This window comes from Ornithorhynchus anatinus, chromosome 3 (assembly GCF_004115215.2).
Source record: "Ornithorhynchus anatinus isolate Pmale09 chromosome 3, mOrnAna1.pri.v4, whole genome shotgun sequence".
Lineage (NCBI taxonomy): Eukaryota > Metazoa > Chordata > Mammalia > Monotremata > Ornithorhynchidae > Ornithorhynchus > Ornithorhynchus anatinus.
In genome coordinates, this window is record NC_041730.1 from 31,041,782 (window position 1) to 31,069,207 (window position 27,426).

At 43.6% G+C, this 27,426-nt stretch overlaps 1 protein-coding gene across 2 annotated transcripts in view; it reads left to right on the plus strand.

The window, feature by feature from the left end:
- Window positions 1–1,955: 1,955 nt before the first annotated feature.
- The window catches only part of FBXO3 (F-box protein 3), a 32,139-nt gene continuing 6,668 nt past the window's right edge, over window positions 1,956–27,426 (plus strand). Inside the window, exons 1-10 of one of the 2 annotated variants that reach the window (XM_029060298.1) lie at window positions 1,956–2,074; window positions 5,889–5,978; window positions 6,599–6,762; window positions 11,764–11,878; window positions 14,995–15,199; window positions 18,924–18,969; window positions 20,321–20,405; window positions 21,813–21,935; window positions 22,575–22,690; window positions 24,572–24,762. In XM_029060298.1, the coding sequence (XP_028916131.1) occupies window positions 1,968–2,074; window positions 5,889–5,978; window positions 6,599–6,762; window positions 11,764–11,878; window positions 14,995–15,199; window positions 18,924–18,969; window positions 20,321–20,405; window positions 21,813–21,935; window positions 22,575–22,690; window positions 24,572–24,762 (1,242 nt within the window). In that variant the 5' untranslated portion in view covers window positions 1,956–1,967. Of the gene's footprint in view, window positions 2,075–5,888; window positions 5,979–6,598; window positions 6,763–11,763; window positions 11,879–14,994; window positions 15,200–18,923; window positions 18,970–20,320; window positions 20,406–21,812; window positions 21,936–22,574; window positions 22,691–23,565; window positions 24,110–24,571; window positions 24,763–27,426 lie in introns of those variants that run through there. The other variant, XM_029060299.1, reaches the window with a different exon arrangement.

Sequence of the window (27,426 nt, forward strand, 5' to 3'; positions counted from 1 at the left end):
CTTTCACTTAGACTGGCACTAGACTGGGCTGAGTTTGATTCTGAGAAATAACTGCTCTTTATGTAAATTAGTTTGCATTTAAAAATTAATTTATATTTCACCTCATTGCATGATGACCCCCCCGTTTCCTTGCTATGTGACCTTGGACAAGTCACTTAACTTCTCTGTGCCTCAGTTTCTTCCACTGCAAAATGGGAATTCAATACCCGTTCCCTATCCTACTTGACTGTGAGCCCCATGTAGGCCATGGGATGCTGTCTGGCTTCATTAAGTTGTATCTCCCCCAGGGCTTAGAACAGTTCTTGACGTACAGTAGGCGCTTAACAAATATCCTGAAAAAAAAAATCAGATGGATGAAAAAGAAATCAAACATATGGAAGTTAAAAGAATCGAAAAGTCGGCCCAGTTGCTATCCAGGAGCCGTGTCTGCTGTGACCTGCGGCCCCGTTTCGGTTTTCCCGTCTATAAAGTGGGGATGTACGGGCTCTGGCTCCGCGGAGGTAGCTGAGACGTCTTCAGAGACAATGATGGGGAAACTGTGGGATAACGGAGTGGGCCGGGGACTCCTGGGGAAGGGCCCGGGGGGGCTGAGGGGCTGCGGGCTGGGATCGAGGGGCTGAAAGCTGGGGCCTGAATCTGAGAGGCTGAGGGCCCTGGGTCTAAGGGTCTGAGGGCTGGGGGCTGAGGGTCTGAGGCCTTCAGGGTCTGAGGGGCTGAAGGCTGGGGCCTGAGAGCCCTGGGTCTGAGGGACTGGGGATTGGGGGCTGAGGGGCTGAGGGTTGGGGTCTGAGGGGCTGAAGGCCGGGGTCTGAGGGGCTGAGGGCTGGGCTGTGGGGGGCTGAGGGCTGGGCTCTGAGGGGCTGAAGGCCGGGGCCTGAGAGCACTGGGGATTGGGGTCTGAGGGCTTGAGGGTCCGGGTCTGAGGGGCTGAGGGTCGGGGTCTGAGGGGCTGAGGGTTGGGATCTAAGGGGCCGAGGGCCGGGCTCTGAGGGGCTGAAGGCCAGGGCCTGAGAGCCCTGGGTCTGAGGGGCTGGGGGCTATGGTGTGAGGGGCTGAGGGGCTGGGGGTTGGGGTCTGAGGGACTGAAGGCCAGGTTCTGAGGGTCTTAGGGTCGGGGTCTGAGGGCCGGGGTTGAGGGGCTGAGGTCTGGGCTTTGAGGGGCTGAGGGCTGGGGTCTGAGGGACTGAAGGCCAGGGTCTGACAGTCCAAGGGTCAGGGTCTGAGGGTCTGAGGGCTGGGGTTGAGGGGCAGAAAGCCGGAATCTGAGGGGCTGAGGCCTTCGGGACTGGAGGTCAGGGTCTGAAGGGCTGAGGGCTGGGGTCTGAGAGCCCTGGGTCTGAGGGGCTGGGGGTTGGGGTCAGAGGGCCCTGGGTCTGAGGGGCTAAAGGCCAGGGTCTGAGGGTCTGAGTGAGAGGGTCTGGGGGCTGGGGTCTGAGGGGCAGAAGGCTGGAGTCTGAGGGGCTGAGGCCTTCGGGACTGGGGGTCGGGGGTCTGAGGGTCTGAGGATTGGGGGCTGAGGGTCGGAGTGTCAGGGCCTGAGGGCCGGGCTCTGAGGGGCTGAGGGTTGGGTCTGACGAGCTGAGGTTAGGGGGAGAAGGGCTTGCGGGGGTGGGGGCCGGGGGCGAGGGCCTTAAGACCGAGGTCGAGGGGCTGAGGGCTCTGGATCTGAGGGTGTGGGCCCGGGGAAGGGGGTCGAGGCAGGGCCGGAGGGGGCCCGCAGGTGGGAGGACGGGGCGCGGGGGGCCTCCAGGGCGGCCGCACGGAGAACGAAGCCCCTTGAAGGGCTGCCGCGGGTCGGGTCGGGTCGGGTCGGGTCGGGTCGGGTCGGGTCGGGTCGGGTCGGGTCGGGCCGGGCCGGGCCGGACGGTTTGCTAAGAAGCCGGCGCGAGGAGCGGCAGGGGGCGGGTGGCGACGGCAGAGGCCGGGCGGGCGGCGGGCGGGGCGGCAGCGGGAACAGGCCCGGCAAGATGGCGGCGGCGGCGGCGGCGGCCGAGCCGGAGCTGAGCCTGGGACTGCTGCCCACCGACCCCCTGCTCCTCATCTTCTCCTTCCTGGACTACCGGGACCTGATCAGGTAGCGGGGTGGCGGGGTCCGGCGGACGGCGCCCGGCGGGGGGCCAGAGGGAGCCCGGCGGGGGCTGAGGCCCGGCCCGCAGGACCGGCCCGGCCCGGCCCGGCGGGACCGATTCCCTCCCCGCGGCGGCGTCCCCTTTCCCTCCGCTTGCAGGCCCGCCGGGGAGCCTCGTCGTCCCGGCCTCCGCTGCCTGCGGCGCCTTCGCCCCCAACGGCCCCGGGCCTCGCTCCTCCCCCAACCCCGGCCTGGGCCCGCGGGGGCGGGGGGACGGGAGGGTCCCGGCCCCGGGGCGGGTGCGCCCAAAGTGGGGGGCCGTGTCCCGAGCCGTGCTCGGGGGGTCGGGGGTGCCCGGGGGGACGGAGGGGTCTGGGCATCCCCAGCCAGGTGGAGCCTTTCGCCTTGGCCTTCCAGGGCTTGGAGATCCCGTTCTCGGCTCCCAGACCAACCGCCGTTGGCTCATTCATTCAATAGTATTTATTGAGCGCTTACTCTGGGCAGAGCGCTGCACTGAGCGCTTGGTAATAATGTTATGTGGGAAGCGCTTACTATGTGGCAGAGCGCTCTACTGAGCGCTTGATAATGTTGGTATTTGTTAAGCGCTTACTATGTGGCAGAGCGCCGTATTGAGCGCTTGATGATAATGTTGGTATTTGGGAAGCGCTTACTATGTGCAGAGCGCTGTAATAATAATAATAATGTTGGTATTTGTTAAGCGCTTCGTATGTGCCGAGCACTCTTCTAAGCGCTGGAGTAGATACAGGGTAATCAGGTTGTCCCACATGAGGCTCACAGTTTATCCCCATTTTACAGATGAGGTAACTGAGGCACAGAGTACTGAGCGCTGAATAATGTTGGTATTTGGGAAGCGCTTACTATGTGCAGAGCGCTGCACTGAGCGCTTGATAATGATGTTGATATTTGGGAAGCGCTTTCTATGTGGCAGAGCACTGTGCTGAGTGCTTGATAATAATGTTGGTGTTTGTTAATAATAATGTTGGTATTTATTAAGCGCTTACTATGTGCAGAGCACTCTTCTAAGCGCTGGCGGAGATACAGGATCAAGCGCTTACTGTGTGCAGAGCGCTGTACTGAGGGCTTGATAATAATGTTGGTGTTTGTGAAGCGCTTACTATGTGCAGAGCACTGTACTGAGCGCTTGATAATAATGTTGGGCTAAGTGCTGGGGGTAGATAGAGGATAATCAGGTTGTCCCACGTGAGGGTCCCGGGCTTCATCCCCATTTTACAGATGAGGGAACTGAGGTCCAGAGAAGTGAAGTGACTTGCCCACAGTCACACTGCTGACAAGGGGCAGCACCTGGGATTCGAACCCTTGACCTCTGACTCCCAAGCCCGTGCTCTTTCCACTGAGCCACGCTGCTTCTTTGTAATGTTAAGCGCTCACTATGTGCCGAGCACTGTACTAAGCGCTTGGAATGGTTAATTCGGCAACAGGGAGAGACCATCCCTGACCAGTGACGGGCTCACAGTCTAATCGGGGGAGACAGACGGACAAAAACAATACAACATAATCACGATAAATGGAATCAAGGGGATGTATACCTCATTAACAAAATAAATAGGGTAATAAATAATATATACAAATGAGCACAGTGCTGAGGAGCTGAGGATGGGAAGGGGAGCAGAGGGAAAGGGGGCTCAGCTGAGGGGAGGTGAAGGGGAGCAGACTGTAAGCCCGTCAGAGGACAGGGACTGTCTCTATCTGTTACCGATTTGTACATTCCAAGCGCTTAGTATAGTGCTCTGCACATAGTAAGCGCTCAATAAATACTATTGAATGAATGAAAAGGGGGGAATTCAGTCTGGGAAGGCCTTTTGGAGGAGGTGAGCTCTTCCACTAAGCCACGCTGCGGTGGCACAGCGCAAAACACACCCTCTCCCCTCCCCTCCATTCGACTTAACCCCCGGCCCCCCCATCGCACAACCCCTGCCCCCCAAACGAGGTGGATGAGAAGAGCCCTCCCCAAGAGGCCTGCCTGCGTTTGCGATGGGTTTTGTGGCTTGGATTAAACTGGATGCCATCCCGTGGGTAGCAGTGGTTTGGCGTCTGGTTTTTGGCCCTTGGCAGCGGAGGCAGTGGGTGGAAACTTTGGCAAGTGTGTGTGCGTGCGTGTCTGTGTGTTTGTGTCTATGTGCTCGCCACAGGGTGCCGTGTTTAATTGGTGGGAAGGAGAAACACCCCCTCGGATGAGTAGAGGTGAGCGTGTGTCCATTGGGCAGACGCTTTGGGAGAGCGGTGCATAGCAAACCCCCTGGGAAACCCGAGACCGGTTTGGGAAATAGGGCAACGGTGAAGTAAGCAGCATGTCTTAATTTCAGATCGCCACCCTCACCCATACTCCATGGGAAATGTTTACCCCGCCATCACTGGCCTCTCCTGTTTATTCTGTCACCGTTGTGCAAGTGGGGAGACAGAGCTTCATCCTGACCCCAAAGTAACTTTCCATTCTCGCCGGCGGGATTTCCCTATGGAGTTTTTCCAGCTCTCAACAGCATTTATGAGCAAAGTTTACACTGGATGTCAACAGCCCGGCACGAAACGATTTAAAGACACAGCCCCTTAAACTATATGACCATCTCTGGCCGGATGAAATCAACGTCAAGGGATGAGTGCCTCGTTTGGTATCTAAGTCTTAGTTTCCGCAGTTTTGCTGAGGCTGCAGCAGGAGGTGAAGGGGTTTCTTGAGGTTGGAAAAATCAAGCATAGGCTGTTTTTGTGATGGGTTATTTTCAAATCTGATCTCCTGGTAAAAATCAGTTCAGGAGGACCGATCTACTTTCATTTCAGTAAGGTGTGTCACCCAGGAGAGAAGCTTAGATTGTCTCCTGCCTCTGCCTGGGGGTGTCCTGTCGTAAAAGGATTTTGCTCTCGTTATTTTTGCCCAGGTGATTTCGAAAGACTCTGTGGCTAGGGGATGGGGGTTCTTGTGCTCCAAATTCACCCCGATCTTAAAGAATATTGTTATATTCTAAAATATGTGTCAATAATTTTGATATTAACTCATGGCCTGGCCTGGGCTGCCAGGGGAGGGGAGGGAGGGAAGCATGGCCTATTGGAAAGAGCATCCGTCTGGGAGGAAGGAGATGTGGGCTCTTGCCCTGTCTCTGCCACTCGCCTACTGTGTGATGTTGGACCAACCCTTAACTTTTGTGTGCCTCAGTTTCCTTATCTGTAAAATGGGGATAGGGACCCTGGTCTCCCTCTGCCTTAGACTGTGAGCACCGTATGAGACAGGAGTTGAGTCTGATCTGTTTTTTATTCACCCAATGCTCAGCACAGTGCTTGGCATGTAGTAAGTGCTTAATGCCATTATTAGTATTATTTTGGGTATCAGTGAAATTAAAATTTTACACTTTGGGGATTTGATATAAGCTTTTTCATTATAAGGCCAGTGCTAGAATAGTTTTACCGTTACAATAAATAATACTTTTGCTTTAACTTTTGTTTTTCTTCAAGGTAAAATTAGAGCAGAAACAGTGTGTCTGAAAATTTTTTGTGGCAGACGATAAAACAATCCGAAGATTAGGTCTTCTTTTTCATGAAATTAATGCCTAGCTTAATCAAAAATGAAGAATTGTTGCCTTATTTGTTATCACGTCCAAGGTGTTGATGTTCATAGACATTTGTGTTAAAATGTATGCAGGTTTTTGAGTATAAATATTTGACCTAGCTAAGAGATCTCTACTGTCATAAGTATACTAGTTACCACACATTCAAATTTTTCATGTTCCAAATTTAGTAGATATATATTATTTTGGAAGTATTGTAATCTCAGTATTGGTTTGTGTTTTAGCTGCTGCTATGTTAGTCGAAGATTAAACCAACTATCAAGTCATGATCCACTGTGGAGAAGACACTGCAAGAAATATTGGCTTTTATCTGAGTAAGTAGTTGGGGAAAGTAAATTTAGGATAATTTAGAAAACAAATAAAACTTGAAGTATAAAATTATTTTTCATTTTATCTTGCAGGATTTTAATAACTAATGGCACCTTATATATTTAATGCTACACTATAAGAAATCAATTATTTTTTATGTCTTTGAGACTTTTTTCTCAGTAGAAAAATGCCTTTATTGAAGGAAAAATTCCACCTGTAGAAAGAATCAATTCACAAGAATTGTCAGAAATATCCATATCAAGCAGAAGAACATACCTAAATACATCCTGCCAATTTGCTTTTCAGTGATTATGAAATCATCACTTTTTAGCCTATGTGTTGTACTTCTTACTTGTTCCGTAGGTGCCATCACTGCATATAAAGAAATTAACTTGGAGTCTTTTGTTGAATTGGTGCTTAAATGTTTTTATACTTAGTAAAGCATTATAGCAAAGCATTACAAAAAGAAAGCCATGGACCCTTAAGCAAGATTTTGTATGCATTTATTCTAGATGATAAACTCTCCCAAGTGCTTAGAACAGTGCTCTGCACAGAGTAAGTGCTCAATAAGTACTATTAACGGAGATTTCCAGTGATCCTAATGCTTTTATTCCTGTCTATTCAGGGCAGACAAAACTCAGAAGAACCAGAGTTGGAAATCTCTCTTCATTGATACTTACTCTGATCTGGGAAGATATATTCAACATTATGCTGCTCTTAAAAAAGCTTGGGACGATCTTGAAAGATACTTGGCACAGAGGTGCCCCCGGATGATTTTATCTCTGAAAGGTGATTGGGTTTTTTTGTATTTTGTTAATTGAGGGGAATTCTGAGTTATTTCAAAAGAAGAACACATAAGCCCTTCCCAAATGGAAGGGCACTGGAAGAAGGATAGAATGATATGATGCAGGTCACATCCATTGGTGTCAACTTTTTCATTTTGACCTAATACTAATAACCGTGGTATTTAAGTGCTTACTGTGTGTCAAGCATTATAATAACGCACTGCAGTAGTTACAAGATAATCAGGTGAGACACAGTCCCTGCCCCATCTGGGGTTCACAATTCAAGTAGGAGAGAGAACAGGTATTCAATCCCCACAGATGAGGAGATGGGACATAGGGAAGTGAGGCGACTTGCCCAGAATCACATAGCAGGCAAATGACAGAGCCAAGATGAGAACTCAAGTCCTCTGACTGGCAGGACCGAGCTCTTTCCACTAGGCCGTGGTGCTACTTGGGGCAAAGATATTTTAATGGGGGATGGGGCGGGGCCTGGTTAGGCTTCAAAGAGCCAACAGGACAGAAACCAGCACTTGGGGTTTGGAAACTGTCAGTATAAAGAAATAAATTATGGTTATGAAATAAGCTGTCAGTTGAGAGACCTGGCCTGAGTGAGGCTAGGAATCCAGGTTGAAAAGTCGAGGGGACAGTCGTCCCCATGTGTTGGTACCGCTATGTATATTTGTAAGAAATGATTCCTTTGGTACACTGTACTTGTTAAAATGCAACTAAAATTCTTGTGTTTATGAAGTACATGCATACTAAATTTCCTTACACCGTTTTAAATATATACAGACCTACAGTATTTACAAAGGCAGATGATACTGTTTCATAAATAGGGCTCGTATGTTTGAAAAGGAAGTTAGCCGAAGGAAATATTGATTAGCGTTTGGCATTTAATTATGGTTGCTAAAATTTGGGATGGTTGAGCTGAAATTCCACCATTCACCAGAAGGACCGTCTAGCAGATAGTGGTTGGTTGACTGCGTAACATAAGGGCCAGCGTAGGGTTGTGAGGACCTCTCCTAAGTGATGCATGGACAGAAAATGTTGCAACCATAAAACTGGGAATTCAAGATGGAATTGTAAATACAGCAGTCCTACTGTGGTGGCCCCTCAAGATGATTTATGCTCTTAAATTTATCATTACATCACACAGGAGGAAATTCAGATTGATGGGATTGCTTGAGTTTAAGTGATCTGAATAAAAAGAAGTTTCTCTTGAAACAGCGAGTCTGTTACACTTATTTTTTGAGTTATTTTCCTCCCCTTGCTTTTCCCTCATAAAATGCCACACTGGGTGATGTGAAGAAGAATTTGTGTTGGACATCATAAGATTTGGAAAGCCAATCCCTGGATAAAGGGCTTTAAATTGAATATAAATAAAACTTTGATACACCTGTCCCTGCCCAGTTGCCTCATGTGGCATAACATAGAACTTAGTATTGGTAAGACTGTTTGCCTTTGGGAGAATCCTGAGTACAATTTTTTAAAAAAATAGTATTTAAGTGTTTACTGTGTACCAGGCACTGTACTAAGAGCTGGGATAGTTACAAGCTAATCAGATTGGACACAGTCCCTGTCCCACATGGGGCTAACGGCCTCAATCCCCATTTTCCAGAAGGGTAACTGAGGCACAGTGAAGTGGCTTTCCCACTGTCACACCACAGACAAGTGGCAGAGCCAGGATTAGGACCCAGATTCTTCTGACTCCCAGGCCCATGCTCCATCCACTATGGGGAGTGCTATCCAAATGTTCCCAAGACATGGTTGAACTGTTTGAGTTTTGTGAAGCAGATATGGGGCAATTTTCTCCCTAAGCTTAGAATAAAAAATTCATCCAAAGCAAATGTCTGCTGAAGTGCAGATTTCAGTTTATTGCGGCACATGTATCTCCTAAGAAATTTGATGGTATGAACAAGAACATAAAATGTGCTGGGAAGTGGAAAATAATAATAAGATGACTGGGAGGATAAGGTTTTGAAAAAAGCAGTCATAATTCATATTTTAGCAGCATGAATTTTTAAAAGTAAAATCAGTCTATCGAGTGCTTTCTGGGTGCAGAACATGGTACTAAGTACTTGGGAGAGTACCATATAACAGAACATAGTAAGCACTCAATAAATACTATTGAATGAATGAATGAATTGGTAGACATATTCCCTGCCCTCAAGGAACTTACAGTCTAGAGAGGGAGATAGACATTAATATAAAGAAATAAGTTACAGATATGAAATAAGCTGCAGAGATGAATAAAAAGGCCTAAATAAGATTCATGTGGGGTTTGGGAGGAAAATAATCATTTCAAACGTGTTCAGTGAACAAGAGCATTGGAAAGAGCAATTCTGAAAGCACGCCAGTGGTGATAAAGGAAAGCAAATTGGGTAACAGTTTCCAATATGATAGACATCAAGGAAGAAATGACCATTATTTCAAGTTTAAAATAGTAAACACACAGTGAAACCAAAAAGTATTGCTCTCTCCCAGTGAGACAGTAGTGAGATTCTGCAGATCACATCATGATTGACTACTGGCTCAGGCATTTCAGTAGCTAAAATTGGAGGTCAATTATGAGGAAGTCAGAAATGAGCAGCCTCATAAAAGACTATCCTTTTGGGCACAGAACAGCAGCAGGGAAGGGAATTTATGGTGGAAGTATTCAAAGGTGATCTATTTTTTTCTTTTCTAACATCTATCCCTCAACCTTCCTCTCCTTAAATTATGGTAATGGTCTTGGGGATGGTCTAGCTGAGCTATTGGTAAGCTAAGGCAAATTGTGACAATAGATCCAAGTCTCCCCCAGCCTGCCTCCATTAGGGAGCTGTCAGCAATGTCTGTTCTGTTGCTTGGTTTAGGAAAATTTGCCAGTAAAGAACTAAATCAATCCCTGGACTCACTGCTTCCCACGTTTGGTCTATATGGTAAGGAAAGAGGAAGATTCTGAAGAGCAGAACAACCCTAGCTCACCATCTACCGTGTTTCCTCCCCTTCTGTCCCCCTAGTCAGACCGAGTCTGGAAACGATGCCCTCCTACCGACAACTCAGCTATTTCAAACTATGGATTCCTAGGCAGAGCTTTGCTTATTTCAGAGAGGTATGGGACCTGGGACAGATGAACAGTCTGCACAAATTCTGAGCCCCCTCTCACCTCTCCCCTTGCCTTGTCAGGCCTGGAGTAGCATGGATATGTGTGTCGATGGGAGTCCGTCTCCCCCTCTAGACTGTAAGCTCCTTCTGGGCAGGGATCATGCCTGCCGACTTTGTTGTACTTTCCCAAGTGCTTCGTACAGTGCTGTGGCACAGTAAGTGCTCAATAAATACCACTGATTGATGGGAGTTTCATCTTGAGTGGCAGCCCCTCTTCCCCCGAGGGTGACCAGTGGATGAAAGAGGGCCAGGATTTTGCCCTGGTTTATGAACAACAACTGGAAGGAAGGGTGGGGCATCACTCCAAATGTCTGTGTTCTGGAGGTGGGTCTTTCTCTTTCCCAGTGGCATACTTCCCAGGGCTCTCCACTTCATGGGACAAAGGTTCCAGACCTGGGGATGCTAGAACAGAAGGGTGGTAGGGCCTCAGACAGATGTCTTTGCTGGATGTTGGTTGTACCCAGCAGCTTGGACAGCTGGCCTTAAATGGCAAAAGCCACTTCTATATCTCACAACAGGGAGGAAAGGTTCAAAGCATGCTTAAAGGAAAGAGGAGAGAGACATTTCCTGGTTTTGATCACGATATTTTGGAAAATATAATTGTATATTCATTCAGTCATTTAATAATATTTATTGAGCACTCACTATTTGCGGAGCACTGTACTTGACTAGTACTGTTGCTAATTCTCCTTCAAAGGATAAAATTAATATTAAACTTGTTTAATAATAATGTTGGTATTTGTTAAGCACTTACTATGTGCACAGCACTGTTCTAAGCGCCGGGGTAGATACAGGGTAATCAGATAGTTCCACGTGAGGCTCACAGTCTTAATCCCCATTTTACAGATGAGGGAACGGAGGCACAGAGAAGTGAAGTGACTTGCCCACAGTCACACAGCTGACAAGTGTCAGAGCCAGGATTCGAACTCTTGACCTCTGACTCCCAAGCCCGTGCTCGTTCCACTGAGCCACGCTGCTTCCCTAAGATTTAAGATTATAGGATTCAAGTTTCTTTTAAAAGGAGTATCATAACCATTGACTTTGAGTGGTTCCTTCAGTATTCTGTTTGCCCTTCCTGAAATTCTCTTGCCAGGCAGTATTTTTTTTTCTGGGAATCCTTTTGTGATCTCCTTTGTTCATTGTTTTCCTTTTCCCTCTCTCTCATCATCTCCCAAACTCCTTTCCCACCCAACCTATTTCAACTTGAATCCACTTTGAGTGAGTCTCAAAGTCTTAAAACACGTGGGGGTTTTTTGTTTTGTTTTTTATGTAAGGGCTTTTGAAGAACACCCTCAACCTTCTCTCTTCCTTCTCCTCTTCTGGCACTTCCTCACCCTGGGCGGAATTTTCGTGACTCCAATTTTTGTTAATGTTACCCGGGTTTGTCAAGCTCAATCTATTGGGAAATAGTAACCAGACTCTTGAGCAATAACAATTTAGAAATTATCTGAACATTACTGCAGTTGCTTATTATAAAGTTTTAGATTTAAGAGAATAGGGTTTATTTCTCCTTAAATTGTTCTGTAAAATAATCATTTTTGCTGCTTGCTACCTGATAATTTGAAGAAATTGGCAATGAATATTGGATTTTATTATTACAAAATTTAATGGTTTGATGGTGTTCACCATTTAGAAAATGTCCCAGTATGATAGGCAATTAACCGTAATAAAGAAATTTGGAAACTGACATGTGAAATTACCTGTTTGAGACTGCAAAGTGGCCAGCAAGAGTACACTTTTTTTTTGTAAATTTTGAATTTCCTCTACATCAAGGGTAGGATTTGCCTATTTTGAGATTTTGGAGGCTGTTTTGTGTGAAGTTTGTCCCAATTTAAAATTTAGTCTCTTCATGTGTTTGCAGATAGTGTACAGGAAGAAGACCTAGATGCCGTGGAAGCTCAGATCGGTTGCCAGCTTCCTAATGATTATCGGTGTTCATTTCGAATTCATAATGGACAGAAGCTAGTGGTTCCCGGGTAAGTCGCTCCTTTTTCTAATGCTTTTCCCTGATGTCCTTTTCCATCTGGTTCTCTCCTTCACTCATTTGGCAAATATATTGGGAATGAGGCATGAGGCTGAGCAAGGCATAGAACAAACATAAATTCTATTGACTTCCCTAAGGTATGGGTGGGGAAAGAGTCCTACTACATTCTACTGCAGAAGGAGCCTCCCTATTACCTGGCATATTCCCTTAGGATACACAGGCTAGGCTGTGTCAGAATCACTCCACTCCTGAAAACGTGCTGCTGACATGCCTGGATTAATTCCTTTAGGGAGTTATGGGAAAATCTAAAACAAGGCATGGTTTCAAACCTGTGCTGTTCACAATCAATGAAGACTACATTCTGTGGCAAACCAGGGATCTGTTGCTTGGACTAGGCAGCTGAAAGCATATTTCGATGTTCTTCTGTAGGTCTCTGCCTGAGGTACGTAAAATTGAAGAAACAAGAAATCCATCTCTCCCCCTTTCCAGAAAATAGCTCAGATATGAACAGCATTTTGTCTATTTCCTAGTACCTCAGAAGGAGAGAACACCAAGTGTTGCATCTTAAAATTTACTCAGAAGAATTTAGTATTCTATAGATATCAGACCTGCTTACTTTACATCTTGTTTGCTTATTTTCTCCCTAACTCCTAATCAAGTGACCTTTTTTAGAAATATTGCTGTCAGTGAAATCCTGATATTGGAAGTTTGGGTGGAGTGTGTTGCCCTAAGCAGCCAAGTTTGGCCAGCCTCGTTTCAAATGTGCCAAGATCGTGTCTAGACATTACCTTAGCTATATGTACACAGTGGCAGAGGTCCTCCTGCAAATGTGATTTCATGTCAGTATAGAGTAAAAACTCTCTGGAAATACTTAAAATGTATCCTTGAAGAACTACTATAGTATCCCCCTCGTGTCCTGGATCTAAGCATCTTTGTCAAAGATGTTGGTGTGGTTTATTTTTTGCACCATAACAATGCTGTCTTGCCAAGCAAAGCATTACACAATAACAATTAAATAGATGACATTGATCAGCAAAAAGGCATATCCTTCCCATTGAATGATGTGCTTTTCTTTTTAGCTGTTTTGGCTCAAAGATATGGAGACCTAGTCAGTAGTTCATTGATAAGCAAGGGATGTATTTGCATCCTTGGGCCTGTAGTGTCACTTGTGGAAGGAAAGTAGTTTTTTTTATAAACTGTAGGGTTGGATAGTTGTGGAAGGATTTAATTGTCGAGAATTCAGTGCTAGCCACTTACTAGTCAGTCAAAATCAGTGGTACTTACTGAGTGTATACTGTGTGCTGAGCACTGTACCAAGGGCTTGGGAGAATACAATATAACAGTCGGTAGACACATTCCCTGTGCACAAGGAGCTTGCAGGTTAAAGGGGGAGACAGACATTAAAATAAATTTACAGACATGTAGAAAAGTGCTGTTCTGGGATGGCCGCAGAAACTGGTGGATTGTGTGATGCAAGTGGGACAGCTGCCTCCATCTTCTGAGCCCTTCCCTTGAACTTTACCCATCCTTCCCTCTCCGTCTTTAAGATCTACTGCCATCCCAAGCGGGAGACAGACTATAGAGGTGGTGGGGAGAAGTATGTCAAAGCGATGGGAGGCTTCAGGGGTCAGAAGATGAGAAAATTTGCAAATCATTGGAGAATGATATTTAACTTTCAATGCAGATTGGTTCCTTCTGGGTACCAGAGGTAGAAGGAAAATCACATGGCCAACAGTACTGCAGAGAAAAACCTGTTCCCTCCATTTTATTATTAGGAGAACTTTGGTATGTCCAACAATGGTTCCTAGACATTTATTTCATAAAGGCCAAATAGATAACAGGAACCCTATATGTCAAGCAATCTGTGGTTGCAACGAGACACTTTCACTTATGAACAGATTTTTATGCTGATTGAATGCAATTGATGAAACTTTAATAAAAATTACTGGTATCAGCCTCCTTGTTAGTGTCCTTGCCTCCAGCCTCTCCTCTTTCCAAATCTCTAAATACTACCTGCTGCTTTATAGATTGCCTTCTTGAAGCAATGGTCACCTCACTTCTCCCTGCTCCTCAAACCCTCCACTGGCTTTCCATTTCCATCTGCAGTCAGCAGAATCTCACAATCAGCTTCAAGCCTTTTCGTGAACTCTCTCCATCTTACGTATCAGCCCTATTCACCTGCTACTCTTCTGCTCACACTCCTCATTTCTCTCAAGCTAATCTTCTAGCAATACCTTGCTCTGAACTCTTTTCCCTCCATCCCTTCCTCACCATATCCCACTGCCTGGGACTTCCTCCCCCAACCTAATCTGACACGTCACAACTCTCCCTGCCTTCAGGGTCTTCCTAAAATGTCACTTTCTCCAACAAGCCTGCCCAATTTACTCCCAACCCTCTAAGTGACATCAGCTTATCAGCCACTACTAGAACTTAATCATAGTCTTTTGTTTTTTACCCTCCCTCAGCACTTTTATGTAGGTGTGTAATCTTACATGTAGTTATGTAATTGATTGTACCATTTTTTCTGTTTACTCTATTTGGGAAGATTGTTTTGTGTCTGTTCCTCCATTAAAGTGTCTGCTCTTTGTGGAAAGTGTGATTCACACTTCTGTTGTATTTTCTCATGTGCTTAATACAATACATTGCACCCAATCAATGCTCAATTAATACCTTTATTATTACTAGTACTACTTCTACACAGTGTGTATAAAACCTCAATCTGGAGAATTTTATTTTGTCTTGTGAATATAATATTTAGGATAAGTGTAAATAATATTGTTGGTATTTGTTAAGCGCTTACTAAGTGCAGAGCACTGTTCTAAGCGCTGGGGTAGATACAGGGTAATCAGGTGGTTTCACATGAGGCTCACAGTCTTCATCCCCATTTGACAGATGAGGTAACTGAGGCACAGAGAAGTTAAGTGACTTGCCCACAGTCACACAGCTGACAAGTGGCATGTCGTATAACTATCTGTTCAGATTTATTTACTGAAGGCAGCAAAGCAAAATATCTCTAAAGTCAAAGAGTGGAACATTTTACTTATTCTTATTTCTAAGGCTAAACTGTTGCTAATGAACTATATGCATTTCTTTTCTTTGGGTTCCAAGGTTGATGGGGAGCATGGCACTATCCAATCATTATCGTTCAGAAGATTTGTTGGATATTGACACAGCAGCTGGAGGTTTCCAACAGAGGCAGGGGCTAAAACAATGTCTTCCTTTAACTTTTTGCATACACACTGGTCTAAGTCAGTACATGGCCCTGGAAAGTGTGGAAGGACGAAATCAGTATGAGATTTTTTACCAGTGCCCAGTAAGTATACATGTACAATTTAAACGTGTCTTCAGTCAAATTGAATTTCTGTACCAGTGAATGTTCATAGATCATCTTCCTTGAAGACAGGGAATTTATCATGGCTTAGTGACAAGAGCATGGGCTTGGGAGTCAGAGGACGTGAGTTCTAATCCCGGCTCCGCCAGTTGTCTACTGTGTGACCTTGGGCAAGCCACTTAACTTCTCTATGCCTCATTTCATTTGCAAAATGGGGAGTAAGACTGTGAGCCCCATGTGGGACAACCTGGTTACCTTGTATCTACCTCAGCACATAGAACCATGCTTGTCACATAATAAGTGCTTAACAAATACTGTCGTTTTTATTATTATTATTAAAGTGGATTCTGTATACTATACCTAAAGGGCTTATTGTATGGCAAAGCAAAATTAATTCTTCATGGTTTACCTGTAAGATAGAGGAAATTCAGAGGCAATCCCATCAGTAATTGGGAACTTGATGTGCTCTGTTAATAATTCACAAAAGCTGTGCTTCAGTGCAGCAAACTAATACCAGTTTGAGGGGGTTTCTGGATTCCAGGTGTATCTTAATGATGCCAAAAATATCTCAGACAATAACTGTTAACACTAAGAGGCTTTAATACTCTTTTTTTTCTGTTGCATTTCACTATGAGTGCATTCAAGTGTTCAAATAAGCTGGGACAGACCATGAGAATGTGTCCTTGTATGTGCCTACTGACTGGTCTATGAGACTCTGTGACTTCATCTCCCCCAAATGTAATTTTTGCCACTCTCATTTTGAAGCCAACCTACTTCCCTGAGCTCATTATGTTCAGGGAATGTGTCTACCAACTCTGTTATTTTTGTGCTCTCCCAAGCACTTAGTACACTGCTCTGCTCACAGTAAGCACTCATAAGATACGATTGATGAATCCCTAAAGCAAATCCCAGACTGAGCTCCCCTTCTCCCTCTACTCCCTCTACTACCCCCCTTCACCTCTCTGCAGCTAAACCCTCTTTTCCCCCCATTTCCCTCTGCTCCTCCCCCTCTCCCTTCCCATCCTCTCAGCACTGTACTCGTCTGCTCAACTGTATATATTTTCATTACCCAATTTATTTTGTTAATGAAATGTACATCGCCTTGATTCTGTTTATTTACTGTTGTTTTAATGAGATGTTCATCCCCTTGATTCTATTTATTGCCATTGTTCTTGTCTGCCTGTCTCCCCCGATTAGACTGTAAGCCCGTCAAAGGGCAGGGACTGTCTCTATCTGTTACCGATTTGTACATTCCAAGCGCTTAGTACAGTGCTCTGCACATAGTAAGCGCTCAATAAATACTATTGAATGAATGAATAAAGCAGCCAAGGGCTGTAAGGGGACAGGACACGGGGAATGTTAAAAAAAAAAAAAAAACCAAACCCAAAAAACTTGAAATGTAGGTTTGCTAGGTGTTCATCATGTTAAGGGAGTCCTAGGACAGGCTCAGTGGTGAGAATAGTGTCCAGGTCTGGATTACCAGAGAGGTTCACGGGGTCCTCACGTGGCCTCCTGAGTGTCAGTGGAGCACTTGGTGACCCAGCATGACTGCTGATTGAGACATTATGAAGCCAGCACATGCACAGTGTTGGAGGAAGTGGGGAGACATTGGCGGAGGGGGAAGAGGGGTCAGGAGGGACAGATGGCAGTCGTGCATATGCATCTGTCCCTGTCACTTCTCTGTTGCCACACATGTATGGCAGCCATTTGAAATTTTTCAGCTCTGATGAAAGAGAAGGCGACTGATGGAAGGTGGGTTTGAGGGCAATGACAGCCATAGGAGACCACATTCTTTTAATTCAGCTCCAGTGCCAGCCTCTGCTACAGCTCTGCTACCACTACCCCATGTCAATCATTGGGCAGTCAGTGAATGGTATTTACTGAGCGCTTACTATATATGTCTGGGAGAGGACAAAACAACAGAACTAGTGGACACGTTCCCTGCCCGCAGGCTCAGAGACCAGTCATGTGCTCCTCCCTCTTCTCTGCATGTCTGCATGAGTGGCTGTTCAAGGGGACTCAGCCCTGTAAATGGCTCAGCTCCGCCTCAAGGCAGGTGAGGGGATGGGCAGCCTGAGAGAGGAGCCTGCATGCTCTGTACCCAGCAGATGAGGTGTGACTGTGGGATTTCCTCTACCCGGCCCCCACACCCAGAGTCTCTCCCTTGAAGATCAATTGGTGGAGGGTAGCCAGGTCTTGTACCGGTGGGGGATGGGGCAGGGACAGGAAGACTAGGCACAACAGTTTCCAGTTCCGGGTGGATCCAAGTGAAGTGAGACACCCTGGCCTGGGATTAAAGCCTCCTCCCCCATATCACTCAATGGTAATACATGATCATTACCACTGACACTCCTCCCCAGCTGTGTTTGTTCATCCTCAAGCTTGACAGCTGGTTATCTTATTGAATCTTAATTGGAAGTCATTAGTTCTCATTGACCTGCCTCCTCCCTATCTCCTGCAGAGAGTTGAGATTTAGGAATCCACAGAATAACTGAGCAGGGCTTAGGGTAAGAGAGTCCCACTGGAGAGGTGTTGCTTTACGTGAGGAGATCATTATGTCGCACAATGCATGGCGTCATCTACTTCACATGTCACATGAGGGACCAAGCAGGGAGGTCTAGCCTTGTAACTCAATGTCTTTAGTTGATCCAGCTCTGGAATAGTGGTGTGAGGCGTTGAAATCTTGGTCTTCTCTGCTCTGCATGTCAGTGCTAACTGTAGTTGGTGTTGGTCATTCAGTTATGCCTTTTGGATATTTGGGCGAAGATCAAATTTTTTGAAGAGAAGGTATTTATAAAAATTACATCAGCTATGTTCAAACACAGTCAAAGAGAAAATAGTGATTTATAGCAAGACATCTGGGTAAACATGACCAATTCATGGGTGGAAACGTAGTTTGTGGAGGAGAAAAATTAATTATCCACTGTTTTTTATTATTGGATTTTATATAAACGTAAATCAAATTTAAATATTTGGTATGTCAAATATTCAAGTATGTGAGATCATTGAGAAATTAATATTTATGAATATAACAGAAAGCTTGCTAAATATAAAGTGATCATGAAACTTCCTGAAAAAGATAACTGAAATACCCCCAAACCTGAACATTCTCACACTTTGAATTCTTCTCGTAATGGGCTCCATACTTAATATTTCCAGGGCTCGTGGTTCATAAGTTAATAATTTTTTTCCAGAGTTAACTGTCAGGAGGTGTTATTGTTTTTTTACTGGAAAGGAGCCTGTGAGCCTAACCTTAAAAACAAGAGAAGAGAGTAAAAATGTTGATTACTCTTGAAAAGGTTAAAAATACTTTGTCATCAGCCTGACCCAAAACAAGATATAGCATACTGAAACTTCCTAATTGCTTTTGTGAAGAAAAATATTTAGTAAAATATGAAGCAGAGGTAATAAGAGCTTTAGAACAAAGGCTGAATTTGAATGAGCAGGGTTTCATTTTTATGTATGCTTTTCCTTTGTTTTAACACATAAGGTTACTTAATAATGTTGGCCATTCTGAATGTGCTTATTCGTGTTTTCCAAGGAGAGTTCAGCAAGACAGATCTTTAGAATTGGAGTGAACTTGGTTTCCAGATAGAGTGAAAAATTAAAATATAAAGCTCTGTCCTCTTTACAGGTACTTTGTTTTCAGTTGAATGTTCAAATGTTTTCCCCCCCGACCACATTCATGCACTTTTTTCTTATCTAGGACCAGATGGCTCGAAATCCATCTGCTATCGACATGTTTATTACAGGTAGGAGAGACTAATTTATTTTCTCCCCTGGGTTAAAAATTTGGTACTTATTAACCAACATAAACTGTGATTTTATTTTAGTCCCAGGTGTTTTTCAATCCGGTCAAGGTACAGAGGTCTGCATTCAGACTCTCTGTGGGAAATCTCATTTGTTTGGCTTGGTTTTTGTTCGTTTGGAAAGTGAACATGTTCTGTAAATTGCTGTACTCTTCATGAATTTATACAATGTTATATTGAAAGACAAGAAATGGAACATGGGGGTAATTGTTATATATTGATGCCAGTCCATTTCCCTGTGTTTCCCATCTGTTGTATTCAAGTCATTGTTATTTCACAGATTATCTGTTTTGGGGTTGATACTGCTCTGGCAAGCAGTGTAGGACATTCACCTGGCAATATCTACCCCAAACTGGGTAATTCATAAACTCCATTGACACACCCAGTTTATCTTGGCCTTGAAAGGGGAATTTCTAGTGGGTAACTCTTGAACCTCTTCAACTCCTGTGGTAGTACTGTTGTACTATTAGTCCATTTTTCCTCCCATTCAACAAGTGCTCTTAAAAGCTTTCTACCTCTCCAGACTGATTTTTAAATGCATTGTTAGCAAGCTACCATTTTCATAAAACAGAAAGAGAAATAAGCGAAAAGTTCTAATTTAGTACCTATGTCTATCTCCTGATCTGTTGACATAAACTCTTAAGAAAGCAGTACATCTGAGACTCTTCCCTTTTGACCCCTTTCAATGGCCTTGTAATTAAATGGATTTGAATTTTCTCCCAAGTATGTAGACATGTAAGCATTTTTGTGGAGAAAGAAAGCTCTTTAGGGGCCAATAGTCAGGGTTGTCCTGGATAACGACCTCTTGGAAAAGAGAGACCATAGTTTTCAGGTGCTAGACTTTTAGAGATCCTAGAAAAATGTGGAATAATAGTTACCACTCTCATGGGGTTGTATTTTATTTAATTCTGCCCATCATTATCAACATATTTAGCTCCTTGAGGCAGGGATCATATCTCTTATTTCCATTGATTGCTCCCAAGTAATTAGTATAGTGCTGGGCATCCAGTAGATAATAAATGTGTCGGTGGTAGGGAGGATATCCTTATTTTGATTATTAGAATCACCTGGAAGATTCCAACCTAAATGTTTCAGTGAAAATCTTTTCCAAGGGAAAAGAAGGCTGGAATTGGGAGTGAAAATTAACTCAGAAAGGGAGTGCTGGGAATGGCTTCATAAAAACCTTTCTCAGGTTTGGTGATGCATGTTTAAAGTAGTTAAAAATAAACTGATGTGTGTAGCCTTATCTGCTTTTTAAAAACCCTTCATTTTTCCTCTTCCTTTTGGACTACAGGTGCTTCCTATTCTGAATGGTTTACTTCTTACGTCCACAATGTTGTAACAGGTGGTTATCCTATCATAAGAGACCAGATTTTCAGGTATCAAGACTTTTAACCAAAAGGATGAAATTATCAAAAAACTTCTAATTCAAATATTAACTATAGCTGCTGCGAGAATCACTACTTTCTGCCCTGCATAGAAAAATATACACACACTTGAGAAACTAGTACTTTTACTATTCCAGTTATAGTTACCGTAGGATACCAGTCTATTCTGTGTGAGAATACTCACGGCATAAATAATAAATATGTTATTCTGCCAGGCACTCTAAGTGCTGGAGTGGATTCAAGCAAATTGGGTTGGATACAGTCCCTGTCCCACGTGGGGCCCACAGTCTCATGAGGTAGCAAGCCAATAGTTCGATGTGGAACAAGGAGGAAGCAGTGTTAATTTTCTGTGTTTCAAAACATGAAACTACTTGCTACTAACTTCACAATCCTGTTCTGAAAATTTAGGTATTATTGATATTCCCTCCCAGTAGTGTGGAAAAAGAAAATGTTAGGCTTTGTATTATGTGCTGACCCAATTGATAATCCATTCCATTTAGCAACAAAGTATTTTTACAACCAATATTGGTTGAGTTTGATATGTTCTTTTTTCCTTTTTTTTTTTTTAACTTGTTTGTGCCTAGCCTCCAGATAGGTTCAGGTAATCTGATTTCAGAATTATAACAAAAAGTCTGTACTCCCTAAAGGAAGCACATGCTGAACTGTGGAAGCTGAGGCCAGCCCTGTCCAGTTAAAAAAAAATCACTGGATAGTTCCCATTTTCCTGAAAAGCATGCAACCCAGAGTTTTCCTAGTCCTCACATTGCCCAAATCTTTGAATACAAGAATTTATGAATAACTGTAGGACCTGAGGCAAAACTCCATCTTGAGCCCAGCCTCTTTAATAGCTCCATGAAAAGGAGTGAAGGGGAAAGGAGAGAGGGGTTCAGTCTAAATGTTCCTGGGGTTCAGTCTAAAAATAAGAAGTGCCCTTCAATTGAGGGGTATGCCCTGAGCTCAAATAAAGAAGCTCAAGTATTTTAGATTCGGATCTTGGGAACTTATTCCATATAGATCTGGAGGTGAAATTTAGGGATTCAGGGTTCTGAGGTGAGTTCCCAAAGATATGTGTCCAATGCAACTTCATAGTTTATCCTTCGATTTGAATCACTAATATTCATTATATATTTCCCAGTATAATATATTAAGAAAAACCTTCATAAAGGATTAGAGATGAAAGCCATCCTAAGACTTCCGTTTATTAGCCTTTTTTCCCCTGTGAGCTTAAAATATTTAAATCAGACTGATTTGCATTTCTTTGCCCTTAAATCTGGCCCTTTTTTCCAGTGAGCTTAAAATAATATTTAAATCAGAGTGATTCACATTTCTTTGCCCTTAAATCTGTAAAACTTGGATAAATTGTTTCAAAGAAAAGCCTCTTCTTTTCTTGTTGCACAGGTATGTTCACGATAAGGAATGTGTAGCAACCACTGGAGATATTACTGTTTCTGTTTCTACGTCATTTCTACCAGAACTTAGTTCTGTACACCCACCTCACTATTTCTTCACTTACAGAATCAGGTGAGAATGACAGGTGGAGTAACTGTTCCAAACATACAGGTTGGAGTCATGTGGCTTTACTTAATTTTTATTTATCCCTTGAGCCATATGAAAATCTAGTAGAATTTAAGAAATAATGTCTTGCTGCAATTCGGGATCAGGTACTTATTACGATTTTAGCCAGAACACTGTTTACTGTTACCTGGCTTTTAGGATCTTCGTTAAAATTAAAGATACCTTAATATCCTCTGTGGGAGGGTAATGCCATACATTTTACTGGCCGTTAAATTGAGGATGCAGTTGATCATTCCAGTCAGTGTAAGTGAATACTTGTTAGGGCCTGTAGCGCCAGTGTGGAAGTTTCAGAGTCAGGTAATTGCTGGGATCAGACGTTTCATATCTTGCTAGTGTACTGAAGCCTGGGAGGATTATAGGAATTGGGATTTGTTGTCTTTTGCAGTAGTCTAGTCAACAAGACTTCCATTCAAATGACTTCATTAGAAGCCATGACTATCCGTATTAGAGATACAGTCCAGATCCACAGAGAGGTTCTGGATTTACTTTGAAATTTGCTCAAAAATCTTTTGAATGTTCCAAGTCTGGCAGTAATTCTGAAGTTAAAAATAAAATTTTATTCTTTTCCCCTCCCCCTTTCACTAGAATTGAAATGTCAAAGGATGCACTTCCTGAGAAGGCTTGCCAACTAGACAGTCGGTATTGGAGAATAACAAATGCTAAGGGTGATGTAGAAGAAGTTCAAGGACCTGGAGTAGTTGGTATGTAACCAAAAATTTGGAATTCTGCATCAGCAGTTTCTTTTAAATTTCTGGGAAATAATCATTATTATGGTACTTATTAAGCACTTAATGTATGCCAAGCACTCTTCTAAGCACGGGGGTAGATACAAGTTAATCAGTTTGGGCACAGTCTCTGTCCCACATAAGGCTTACATTTCGTGGATGAGTTAACAGTCTCAGAGAAGTGAAGTGACTTGCCCAAGATCATACAGCAGACAAGTGGCGGGGCCAGGATTAGAATCCAGCTCCTTCTGACCCCCAGGCCCATCCTCTGTCCACTAAGCCATGCCGCATCTTAGTGGATGTATAATGTATAATAGAAGGATATGGCTATGATTTGGAGCAAGAGGGGTGAAGACATAAAGACAATAATGTAGATGGGCTCTGAAATAGGATGTTTCTAGGTCTTTGGAGCCCTACCAATTGTTTTTGTTGTCGTTGACTCCCTCATCTAGAAGGTTTCATAATTGAACTAGGTGAAGTTCATTCAACTTTGTGCAGAACTCAATAAATGCCACTGATTGAATGATTGATTGAACTTCACTTAGTGTTTAGAGCATTTCAGCAAATGCTTGAGAGAATACAATACAATAGAGTAGGAAGACCCAATCCCTACCCACAATAAACTGAAAGACTAGCCAGTGAGGCAGATATTAAAAGAAGTTACAAATTGATATCCCCCACCCCCGTGGCAAGACAGTGAAAATCCAAGTGCAAACTCAAGTGCAAAGCTAAAGCAGAAGGGGGACTAACGGGGGGATTCATTGTTATAATACTTTCTTCTTATAAGTATAACTAAATCCTAATTAGTCAAAGTTATCCTAACCTCTTTGTCACTTCTTTTTTCCTCCAAGGGAATTTCACTGCTCACCAGAGTGTGTATGGAAAGGGCATACCAAACTCAAACCAAAGTCATTAGTGATACTAGACATTCTGGAAAAAGGGTGTGGTTAGGGAAAAGCCAGTGTGGATGGATTTGATTGTGGATATCACTTGGTCATTGTCCTGGATAATAGAAAGCCAAATCTCACTTTGTGGTCAGAAGTGACTCTTATTTGGGGATTTATCCAAAAATTAGTCCCATATGAAGATTTCCCAGTTCATGAAGACCCCTTTAATAATGCTGGAGCTCTGAACTAAGTATGCGCATTTCCTCTGATTCTGGGGTTATGTTCCTACTGAAAATTCATGCTATATTGTACTTGGCACCACAAATGTGTGCAACCATTTTTTCCAACATCACATTGCATATTAACCGGTTGAGACCATTTTGGACAGATGTCCCCTAGTTCCATAACAGCGTTCTATTCAAATGCATGGTAAAAACATACGTGTTGGGAGGACTGAGTGAACTTTTCATCTCATGAGCGTACAAAAATAAAAGATGTGAAATGGAAAGTCTCCTGAATTATTGCTCTAATCATATTCACACTCTATGGATTTTACATTTATCTTGTTCTTATCTGGTGATAGATTGTGGGACTAGGATTTTGAAGAAACTGGAATTTCTTCATCCTGTGGTGAATTTACAAATGGCAGCTGCCCTCAGGGATCATACCCACTCCTCCCTTCCCTCCACACCCCAGTTGTTAAAAAAAAAACAAAAACTTCCTTTAATGCCTTTTACACCCTGGCCTGAATCACCATCTCAAGCCACCCCAGAACATACCAACATATTTTGGTAATGTTAGTTTAAATCACTCCTTTTTCTATTTTGACTAGTAATTTTAAACCTACTCCCCTTCTTCCATGACATTGGAGGCTTCAGTCCCAAAGCGATTGAAAGAATATGCTTTATTTTAGTTTTTATTTGCATCAAACCTGGAGTCAAACCCTTATGTGTTGCTTTTGTGATCGCAGGAGAGTTTCCGATAATCAGCCCAGGTAGAGTGTATGAATATACCAGCTGTACCACCTTTTCCACTACTTCAGGGTATATGGAAGGACATTATACCTTCCATTTTCTCTACTACAAGGACAAGATCTTTAATGTCACCATTCCCAGATTCCATATGGTATGTCCAACATTCAAAGTGTCTACAACCCGCATGGTAAGTTTTATCTCTGGTTGTTTTTTTAGAAAATCTTTGGGCAGTGAGTTTCCATAGCTAGATCTGTAATGTATTTCTGCCTCAGGGACATTTCTTACTCATGACTAACTGTACATTTGACAATAGTTCATTAAAACATTTAATTTTAAACAGACTGTGAGCCCCATGTGGGGCAGGAACTGGTTCCCAGCTGATAAACTTATATCTACCCCAGCACTTAGAAAAGTGCTTGATACATTGTAAGTGCTTAACAAATACAATTAATTTTTTAAAAAATGTGCCTATGGCAGGTACTTTAATGTGATATTGGCCCAGTTGGTAGAGCTGTATTTCTTACTGCTGGTGACTAAAAGCTACCAGTAGATGTCAGGCATGCTTAAAGCTAAATGCTTTTCACAACTTCAGCATTAAAAAAAAAGACTACCTTTCATAGTTGAAGACAATTATCTTAAGGAATTTGTATTAATAGATTAGTCCATTTATCAGAATTGTGAATTGTTTTCTTTGAAGAGATTTCAATATAAGGGAACCCTAGTCATAAATGTGTGGGAGTAAGATTCAAAGACAAGTCTAGTCTTGAATATTTGGAGTCACAAAATAGAGAGTTGGGGAGAGAGAAGTCAGGCCACTAGGTTTTAAATTTCAAATTGAGGGGCAAGAATAATGATATGGTTCAGCCAGTAAATGTAAATCTTCACCAGAAAAATCCAACCAGGAGGCCAGTGGAAAGCCTAGGAGCAAAAAGAACAGTTTTCCAAAGTTAAACTTTTAGAAAATCTGATTCTTTGAAGAGAGAGGGGAAAGAAATGCTACAAATTGAAGAATTTTTGGTTTACTCTCTGGGGTGATCTTGAAGCATTAGGAAAAGAAGGATATTGGGACATTCTCAGAAGGAGTCATCCGTTAGAATAGCAAGAGGTAAGTGAGCTTCCTGTCCCATGTTTCAGTATCATCTAAAAGAGGCACAGGCAAGACTGATGATTTCCCAATAGCTTTTTCCCTCCTATGTTTCTACCAGTCCACACTTACAGGGTCAGACCTTTTCCTCCCAATGGTCTTTTTGTGGACCTAATAAAACCCCAGGTAACATTTGTTTTGTAAATGTTTGCCTTCCTGGTTAAACTGATGAATTATCTCCACACTCTCATGTAGCTCTGGCATATTATAATATTAATTGTAATTGTGGTATTTAAATGCTTATTATGCCAAGCACTGTACTAAACGGTTGGAGTATATATAAGATAATCGGGTCTCACATGGGGCTCACAGTCTAACTAATCACAGTCACCTACTGGCCCCCAAGCCCTACCTTCAACTTTTTGAACCATTTTGATCCCTTTTTCACATTCCTTCTCTCTCCATCTCTATATTGATCTTTAGGGATTTCAGTACCCATGTGGATGTTGTTGACGGCCCTTCCCCCACGTGCTTTTTATCACTTCTCATCTCCACTGACCTCCTGCCCCACCCCACCTCACCCACTCACCAACTTGGACACGTACTCAATCTCACTATCTGTAGTCACTGTACTCCCACCAACTCTGAAGTCCCTCTGACTACAAATCCCCTCACCTGCCTTCTCTCCCACAAATCTCCTCCCTGCAAATCTGTCCTATTCCCTCACAGAGACCTCCAGGCTCTTAACCCCATTCAATTTTCTCAAGTCATCATACCCCATTTAGTCTCCCTACCTTTTCTTGATGACCAAATTGATACCGTCAACACCACCATGTCTACTAAACTCGACTCACTCACTTCCCTATCCCTTTGCTGATCTTTTACCACTAAACCACAACCCTCAACCACCAACAGTCTGCTTCCTTTGTTCCCGGACATGAACCGCAGAGGACTTCTGGCAGAAATTCAGATATGAGAGTGAACTTGTCTGCCTCAAGAGATCTTTACTTCCTTTAACTCTGCTATCTCCTCTGCCCAATACCATTATTTCTCCATCCTTATTGACTCCCATGCCCATTGTCCTCGCCGGTTGTTTCAGACATTTTAACTCCTCAAACTCACTGCTCCGTAGCTTCCCCATCTCTTTCCCCTATGACCTGGTTACATAATGTTTTGAGAAAAATGACACCATCAGATATGATCTCCCTAAAATCTCCCCTGCTCCTCTCCAGGCCCTCCCTCCTCCTACCCCTTCTTCAACTCTCCCATCTTTCCCAGAAGGGACTCAAGAGGAGATCTCCTGTATCATCTCAAATTCCACCCCCTCCACCTGTACCTCTGCCTGCATCCCTTCGCACCTTATCAAAGTGCTTCCCTTCTTCCCTCCCCAGCCACCATTTTCAACTGTTTACTCTCTAATAGCTTTTTCCCCACTGCTTCCAAACATTCTTAATCTCCCCCAGCCTAAAAAAAAGAACAAAAACAAAACCCTCACTTGCCCCATCAACCCTCCCTTGCCCCATTTCCCTCCTGCCATTCCTCTCCAAATTCCTTGAGTGGCTTTTCTGAACCCCCAGTCTCCACTTTCTCTCCTTGAACCCTCCAATCTGATTTCCACCCCCTTCACTCCCCAAAAACTAATCTGATTTCCACCCCCTTCACTCCCCAAAAACTGCCCTCTCAAAGGTCACCAAGTATCTCCTTCTTGTCAAATCCAACAGCTTCTACTTCATCCTAACCCTCCTCAACTTCTCAGTTGCCTTTAAT